At 56.7% G+C, this 8,699-nt stretch overlaps 1 protein-coding gene across 1 annotated transcript in view; it reads right to left on the bottom strand.

Annotated features, from left to right (window-relative positions):
• Nucleotides 1-2,218: 2,218 nt before the first annotated feature.
• BRD4 (bromodomain containing 4) overlaps nt 2,219-8,699 on the bottom strand; it is a 94,527-nt gene continuing 88,046 nt past the window's right edge. The window contains exons 15-21 of the mRNA XM_077859604.1: nt 8,092-8,679; nt 5,326-5,438; nt 5,064-5,226; nt 4,795-4,925; nt 4,450-4,655; nt 4,122-4,359; nt 2,219-3,786 (exon numbers count right to left, since the gene is read on the bottom strand). Of these exons, the coding sequence (XP_077715730.1) occupies nt 3,718-3,786; nt 4,122-4,359; nt 4,450-4,655; nt 4,795-4,925; nt 5,064-5,226; nt 5,326-5,438; nt 8,092-8,679 (1,508 nt within the window). The 3' untranslated portion in view covers nt 2,219-3,717. The remainder of the gene's footprint in view (nt 3,787-4,121; nt 4,360-4,449; nt 4,656-4,794; nt 4,926-5,063; nt 5,227-5,325; nt 5,439-8,091; nt 8,680-8,699) is intronic.

Raw genomic sequence — 8,699 nt, 5'->3', positions numbered from 1 at the left:
GGACCGGGCGGGTCGAGGCGCTGGGGCCCTGTGCCTGGAAGAGGAAGTGGGCAGGGTCGGGCGAGAGGCCGCACCGGGCGGCTCCCTCCGTTTTGCAACCTGCCCGCAAGATCCTGAACATCTCAGTCACTCATCGTTGAGCCCGTAGAACACCCCTATTAAGTGTGGGTACCATGATCACATCCCTGCATGACAGACCACGAGCCTGAAATTGGGGGAGTAAGTCATTTGCCTAAGGCCACACAGCTTGCTGAACAGGGTTTACAGAAGAAAAGCAACCACCCCAGGCCCCGCCTCTCCTCCCGTCCAGAGGCAGCCGTCCGGATGCTTCCGCGGGTTGCCCAGGTATCTCGCTAGGCGCTCACGTAGCTATTTCTTAGCCAATTTGGGGCACGACGCACCGCGCATCGATTCCGTCTCCCCACCACTGGCCCGGGCCCTACCCGTTCTTAGTTCTCCTATCGGTTTCCTCTAACTTTTAAGCACTACACTCCTTCTTTTCGTCACTGCTAACCTTACCTCTGTATTGTTAAAGCTGCTAAACATTATTGTCCTGGGACCATAATTAAGTCTGTGGGTTCCTACTTACAGGGGAATGGCGGTTTATGTGGTTCCGCCTCAGTAAACAATTGATCTCAGCGTCGGGTAGAGGGCTGTGATTACATGGCTTGTATTGTACAAAGCTTTATTCTCCCTTACTTAGTACCTTTCTTTTCTTGTGCGATTAGCCTGTATCATAGCTTTGGTTTCTTTTACACTTCCCATCAAATCAGTTTTCCAACTACTGGATGACCCCGGTATCCCTCCCAAGTCCTCTGTAATCTGGCCGCATGGCTAGTGGGTGTCTGGGGATGTCCCTTCTTCCGCTGCTACACAAAACTCTCACCATCCCCCTGCCCCAGCTGTACCCTCAAACAAAAAGACAGCAGTAGTCACAGGATGGTAATTTTATATTCAGTACAAATGTTTATTTTTGCAATGAGAACTGCACAAAAAAAAAAAAAAACCTTTAGTATATAAGTGAAAAGTCTACGAATTCCCTTCTACAAATGTCTAAAGTGTTTAATACAAGTCTCAGATTCACTGACATAATTATTGGCCAAGCGATCCGTGCATACAGTACAGTGGGGGCTTGTACACACCTCTTACTCTTGTATAGGACTAAGATTTCTAGTACTGTGGGAGGGAGTGGGAAATGGCCAGAGAAATTAAATAGTAGATCCAAGTTCTAATTACAACCCAGTTAGAGAAACACCCATCAGGGAGGTGTGGAGAGGGCCATGGCAGAGTTAAATCTTTAGAAAAAAGGTGCAGACAAAACCATTTCTCCAGCTAAACAGTCGGACCTGGCCTAGGGGAGTTACCCAACAAAACACGGAACAGAAATGAGGGGGTGGGAAGAGATGGAAGAAACCCCAAAGAACCTAAACGTAAGTCCCACTAGAACCAGCACAGTGGCACGAGGAAGTGCCTGCTGTCAGGGTGGAGGCAGGGTCAGGGAGGCAACTGGGGCTGGCTGGATGCCTGAACTATACCTTGCCCGGAGATTTCGCAGATCCCAAACACAAGATGATACAAGGGCTTTTGTGGTTGAAAAACAGGAGGATATGGGTTAATAAACAGTGCTAGGAAGGTTTCAGTTTGCGGCTCTGCACACATAAATGATATACTTTCATCTTACATCCTAGGGGCCACCGGAGTACTGCCCTTGCCCCATGGCACACTGGTGGGCACCCAGACAAGGGCAGCAGGGCAGCCACATGGCAGGCTCTCTTGGGCAGGAATGTGTGTGTGCGTGTCTACATGCATGGGAGGGGAGGATCCTACTGGGGGTGGGTACACTTATCTAAGAACATCTGGTTAACCCTGAGCTTAAATGAAAGGAGTAGTTAAGGTAGAGGCAGGCAGGGTGGGAGAAGCGGCCCAAGTCCTCTGGTGAGTGGAGGACCAGGATGGAGGAGGGCAAGGGGAAGAATACTGTCTGGAGTTTGACCAGGTTCTGCTGGAGCACGTTACCCACCTAAGAAGGCCAGGGTCCACAGGAAGAATGGGTACCTAGGCTCCCTGTCACAGCTTCAGCTTGGTCACAGGAGACGGGCCTAGGTGGCCCCTGATGGTAACTCTTGTACAAAGGTGGTCAGGGATCCGGGGGGAGGGGGGGCTGGGCCTAGCCTAGGCAACAGGTGGTTCACAAAGAAATGTCAGGAAGACGCCAGCATTAAAAAAGAGAGATGTGTTTATTCCATGATCAGTACAGACCAAATGCATATTCACCGTATGAAAGTCAAACCAGTCAGTGACTCCAGAGTTTGGCCAACACTGAGGCACCAGCGTCGTGGTGTAGAGTGGGTTCTCATGGCACACGTAACCTCACCAAGGGCTCCAATTATAAAATTAAAAAAAAAAAAAAAAAAAAAGCGGGGGAAGGGGCAGCCGGCTGGTCGGGCTGGGTGGGGAGCCTCTACCTTGGTAGTCTGTGGCTCCCCAGCCCCCGGAGCCCGCCTCATCCCCTGGCCCTTCCTTTCCTGGTAAAAAACAACTCAAACAGATTTGACATTAAAAACAAACAAGGGGGGGGGGGGAAGGGAAAAGAAAACATGGCTTTATAATTAAAAATAGACTAATAAAGTTTGAAACTGAGTAAAATATAGGCAGGGTTTTTTTGTGTGTTTTGTGTGTTTTGTTTTGTTTTTTGTGGGTTTTTTTTTTTTTTTGAATTTTTTTACACCAGTTTGGTGGAGTCACCAACAAACTTCAAACAAAGATATGCCAACTATGTTCACTACACAGTACAGCCACGGTCACACACTACCCACAGCGCGGTGGCAGCCGCCGCTCAATGAGGAGACGATCACACCATTTCGGAGATAAGCAGTGCCATTGTGTCTGGAGGAGAAGAGAGAATTAAAAATAAAATAGAATCCAACAAAAAAATATATATATAGAAAAAAAAAAAACAAAACAAAACCCAGAAACACAGGTGGGAAGGAACTGACTTTGGTTGGTGGCCTCACTCACTGGGCGAGGCCGGCCCACACACGCGCGTGTGACAGTCACCTCGCTCCAAATTGCCATGGACACACACACACCTCCACGGCACTATTCCCTTTTGCACAAGCGAACACTTACGGAGAGCGGCTCTCGATTAAAGGCTTGTGGGGGGAGGGAAGGGGTGGGGTCTGTTCAAGGCAAAGTCAGTGCCAGCAAGGGGGTGGGCCAACGCCCTCGCCCGCCTCCAGCTCGCTCGGGCCTGCCCTGGCCTCCTGGGAGCGGGCGGTGGTGGCTGGGGTGTGGGGGAAGGACTCCTGGTGGGCAGGATGTCACGAACGTCACGTTCTCGGGGACAGAAAACCAGTCACGGTGGCGGCAGCAACAATGTCCTGTGTATACTGTGTAGACATTTGGCGGAGAGCAGGGCCTCTGCCCCGCACGCGGGGACACACGGCTTGGGTCTGGCCGGCACTTGCTTGTGGAGAGGCGTGCTGTGAGCTGACGTCCTGTGAGGGGGTGGTGGGTGGCGGGACGTCCGGCTGGCTGTAAGGCAGACAGGCTCTGCGATCCTCAGCTGCCCGTCAGGCCTGCCCCGGGCATAGCATGCAGGAGGGCCAGGCCCGGAGACACCCCCTTGCCGCTGCTACCACCTCCACTGCCGCCCCTAACACTATGGAGAGTCCATGTTTTGCCAGAAAATCAAAGTCAGAAGTCACCTAGGTGCTCTCAGAAAAGATTTTCTTCAAATATTGACAATAGATCACTCTGGAAATTCATGTCAATGGTAGCTGCCATCTGGAGTGGAGAGAAGGGAAGGAGGAGTGAGTAAGACTAGGTGCCTGACCCCCGCTACGGCTTCCAAGCTCTCCCCACAACTTCCAGCATAGGCCATGCCCTCAGGGCTCACCCCCAGAAATCTCCAGGCACTGGGACTGAGCCTGAACCACCTGGGAGGCCCTGAGGCCCACACAGCACAGTTGAGCAGGAGTCCTGTCCCAAGCACCCAGCCTCTGGGCTCCCTGCTCTCCCTACCTCTCAGGGAGTGGCTGCCTTCACCCTAGGTTCCCAGTCCCCTTTCTAGCTCCTCCAAGAGTGGACCCCCACCCAGAAGTCCCTCCTTCCCCACTCACCGCTTCCCGGCGTCTTCGCTCCTGCTCCCGCTTTCGGGCCAACTCCCTCTGCTGGTCCAGCATGGACTGGGGCTGGGAGCTCTGGGCCTGGGGGGCTGCGGCGGCGGCCACAGCGGCGGCCTGCTGCTGCTGCTGCTGCTGCTGCTCCTGCCGCTGCTGCTGCTGCTGTTCCTGGCGCCGGCGTGCCTCCTCATGGGCTCGCCGGGCCTGCTCCAGCGCATCCTCATCCTCTCGGCTCCTGAGCAGAGCAGAGCAGAGCAGAGCTGCTGGTCAGCACAGGGGCAGCACCGGCGCCAGAGGCCCCACGCTGCCTGCGACCCCAGCCCACCTCATGCGCTCCTGCCGAAGCCGCTCCTTCTCCTTCTCTGCGTGCTCGGCCTGTGCCTTCAGGGCCTTCTCGCGCTCCTCCTTCTCCCTGGCAGCGCGGCGAAACTGCTCGAAGCTGTCACTTGAGGACTTGGCTGTGGAGGACGGGGTGGTGGGATGCTTCTGCACCAAGCTAGCCCAGGAGCCCATGTTCTTGATTTTCAAGTCCTGCCAGGCAGAGAAACCACACGGTGGGTGAGGGGCCCTGCCGAGTCTGGAGTGCTTCCAAGAGGCCCAAAGCCTGGGGATACCCCCCACCCCCCGACACACAAGGTGCCACCCTGGCATGGGGACTCACTGTTCCTACCTTTTTGGGTGCAACTGGCGTCTTCGGCTCCTGTTTCTGTTTGTCCTTGTCAGGGGCCCCTGGTGGGGGTGCGTTCTGCTCAGGGGGCCTGATCACAGGCCTCCCGACGTCCACAGGCTTCATCTCGGGCCCTGGAACACAAATAGCTTGTGGGCCTGGGCCAGGGCCAGGGCTCATTCCCCTCTGCCCTCAAGCCTAGTGGGGCAGAATCAACCAGTCCACAGAAAGCTCCCGTCCACAGCAGACCGGGGGGCAGAGAGGGCACTCACGTTGGGGCAGGTGAACAGGCGCCTTGATGCTCTCTGGGTGTTTAGGGGGCTCTGGCCGCAGTGAGGGGCTGAAAGGCTCGCTGCGAATGATGGGTGAGTGGATCTTCTCCTCCTTCACCACCACCAGGGGCTGGGGCTGGACCACAGAGGCCGCACGCAGCTCCTGGGATGGCACAGAGATGGTGGCCGGTGATGCAGGCAGGTGCCTCTGGCACCCACCCGCACCTGGCCCTGGGGGCTATGGCCCAGCCCTGCCTTTTACCTGCTTCTTAGGCTGAACATTTTGCTGGGGTGGCGACTGGTGAGTCAGGCTCTGGAACGGTGGCATCTGGGGGGAATGTATCATAAGCGGGGAGGGGGCTTCTCGGAGGTGACCTAGGAAAGGGGACAAGGAGTACGTCAGCAAGAATTCATGTGGAGGCCACTGGCCTGAGTCTGGCCAGGCACCACCCTAAGCTGGGGGGAGACCCAGAGTGGCTGAGCCCTGGGCACCTGAGGCCCCTAGCTCAGTGTACAGCAGGGCTTTGTGGAGTCATGAGCTGAGTCCTGGTGTCTGATGCCCCTGTGTGTCAGAATCATCAGGAATCTCTGAGAGGTGTAGATCCCGATGTATTTGGTCACAGGTAAGGTCTGGGCCTGAGTACTTTTTAAAATTTCTCCAATGTTTCTGTGGCACAGCGTGGGTTAAATACAAGGAACACCTGTCACCTCACAAAACAGATAGCCCGGGCTCCCAGCTGTCCCTCTATGTCCCTCCCAGCCTGCATGGATGAACACTTTGGGACTCGGGCCAGGGCCCCAGGAGACCCTCCCCACACAGCTCAGCCTGCAAGCCCCACACAGAAGGGAGAGGCAGAACTGGCCTGCCCCACAGCAAGCTGGCAGAGCAGGTCCTCAGGCTTGTGGCTCTTACAGGAACTGGGCCAGCCCATCCACCCTCCTCAAACCAAAGGCGGGCGGAGGTGGGGTGGGGGGTGGAGACATAGGCAGCCACAAGGCAGGAGCCTGAGAAGCTCCAGCAAAGCACTGAAGTCTGACACCTCAGCCTCACTGGTGAGAAAACAGCCCTAGCTCACAGTCCCCAAGTCCTGCCTTCCATTCTTCTGCCTACTGTGGCATGGAGACATCCTCCTGCTTGAATCCCTGACAGGTTCTAGCCAGCTCCAGCACGGGACAGGTCACAGCTGTCCACAAAATAAGGCCACCTCTCTGCAGTGCCCTTGCTCCTGGTCCTGCCCTGTGCCTCGCACTGAACCACCTAACCCAAGCTCTGCAGGCAGGCCCTTCCACTGACCTCTTCCAGGCCGGATTCCAACTGCTGTCTGCCAGCAGAGACACCAACACCCTTGGCCCTTCACCAGTCCCCTGGGCCTGGCATAAACCACAATGCCCTAGGTACAGTGGACCCTCCCTGCCCTTCTCTCTAGAGCCAGAACTCGCCCCTAACCCCAGAGAAGCAAAACAGCTGCTCAGAGACAACATGGTGGCGAGGACCAGCCCATGTCCTGCACCTTGGCTGCCAGCCCTGGTGTTAGGAGCCCCAGTCCAGGCCTACGGATCTGCAGGCACATGGCTGTGATAGTCTCCTGTCTCAGGTGGCTCCCTCAAGCAGCACCCGCTGAGGCTTGACCTGGGTGAAGGCAGATCCTTGGGTCTATGATTCGTAGGTTATCACCCACCTGCCAACAGCTTCACCCACCAGTAGCTTGAGGGGAGGCAAAGTGGCTTAGGGGTCGTGCCTGCAATAGGGTAGTGCCTGCAATGGCCCAGGTGCCCAGGGATACACCTCCTTTTGGCTCAAAGTTCCTAGCTGCACTCCAGCCTAAGCCGTTTCCTGTGACCCATCCCAGGCCACAGTGGCTCAGTGAAGGCAGGCCTGGGGACTCACAGTATAGGTGGCTAGAGGAACACGTGCCACCCGGAGTACTAGCTCTACTGAAGATATCTCCTGTCCTGACCATCACTGTCCCCCCCACCTCACCCCCGAGAAGCCTGGCCTTCCTCAAGGGTGAAAACAGGCACAGCTGCACAGCTGCTGGGACCAGGACCAGCACCAGCTTTTCCCAGGGAGGGCAGCCAGCTGTTCTTGGCTCAGAGCATCCGATGATCCATTTGGCACCCAGCAGCTTTTGCTAGGTTTCAGAGCAGTCACAGTCAAAGATCAACAGCCTTGTTGTTCAATTTGCAGGCAGCACCTGCGCTCCCTAGCCAGGATACGTGGTCTGTGCTGCCAAGTCCAGGAGCCTCAACCCCAACCCTCACATGTCACCACACCACGAGGCACTGACTGGAACAATTCCCTCACTGAGGCCAGCCAGCCAGACTCACTTGGTCACAGATACTCAGAAAACAAGTGCCAAGAAAGGCAAGAGGGTATGGCCCAATCAATGCTGTCAATAGAAAAAGGGCAGCCTGGATCAGTTTGGAGACAGAGAACAGGGGGAACAGGAAACGGCTCCCAGATGTACCCCAACCTACCTTTCAGCTTTAGCCCAATTCTTTCCCATGAGACCCTGACTCCAGCAGGTGAGCCTGGCTGAGCAGAGCACCTATCCCTACAGGTTCCCAAATACCCATCCCCCAACCCCCCCACCTGATGGCTATGCGCTGCCCAGGCCTGCCCCTAGCTCTGCCTGGACGTCACTCCCCACCCTGTTTATTAAATTAGCTCTGGCTCACCCTCTGATCACCGCCTCCAGGAAGTCTGCTCTGACTTCCAGAAAAGGATTAGATTCCTCCCTGGGCTCCTGGCTTCCTCACCTAGCAGGATCACAATGTACTGTAATACTTGTGAGTTCTAAGAAAAGGATCAGTGGGAACCTTGTTCCCTGACATTTCAGATTGCAAGCCAAGACAGACCCCAGATGCTACATGAAGCACCAACACCCCCTTTCAGCCACCTCTGCAACCAGGTGAGCTCTGGGCCCACCTCAGCCTGGAGCATGAGCTGACCAGCCTGGCTTCTTACATACAAAACTCTAGGCCCAGCACCAACCTCCCCAGAACCCAGGAGCAAGAGTCAACTTACCGGTAGAATAGGGGTCCGACTTGTGGTGCCGGGGTGAAGGGTGATGCTGGATGACCTGCTGAGGCTTGGCGGGCTGTGGAGGCGGCGGCTGCTGGCCCGGGGGCGGGTGCGGGGGCTGCTGGCCCGGGGGCGGCGGGGGCTGCTGGATGTGGGTAGGGAACTGCATGGGCTGCATGTGCACAGGCCGTGGCGGGGGCTGGTGCTGCTGCTGGGGTGGCGGCTGTGGCTGGGGGGGTGGCGGCGGTGGCTGTTGCTGTAGCTGCTGCTGCACAGAGGGGTGAGGTGGGGGGGGCAGAGGGGGCGGGGGCTGGGACTGCACCTTCACGGAAGGGAGTAGTGGTGTGGGGGGCTGCACCTTCTGCAGCTGCTGCAGGTAGAGCTGCATCTGCATAGAGGTGAGGGGCGGGGCAGGTGGCTCTTCGTCCTCCTGCAATAGCACTTGGGGGGGCTGAGCCATGGGGGGCTGTGGAAGAAGGGGTGGCTGGGCCAGGGCAGGTGACACGGCCGGGGGCCGGGCGGGCTTGGGGGGCAGGGCGGCGGCTCGGTTGCTGGGCCGCGATGGCTGCTGGGGCAGCGCGTTGTGCAAAGCTGGAAGGACAGGACAGCGT

This window comes from Canis aureus, chromosome 19, assembly GCF_053574225.1.
Source record: "Canis aureus isolate CA01 chromosome 19, VMU_Caureus_v.1.0, whole genome shotgun sequence".
In the NCBI taxonomy this organism is placed as follows: domain Eukaryota; kingdom Metazoa; phylum Chordata; class Mammalia; order Carnivora; family Canidae; genus Canis; species Canis aureus.
The sequence above is the reverse complement of the archived record's forward strand: the minus strand, read 5'-3'. Positions and strand labels throughout refer to the sequence as shown.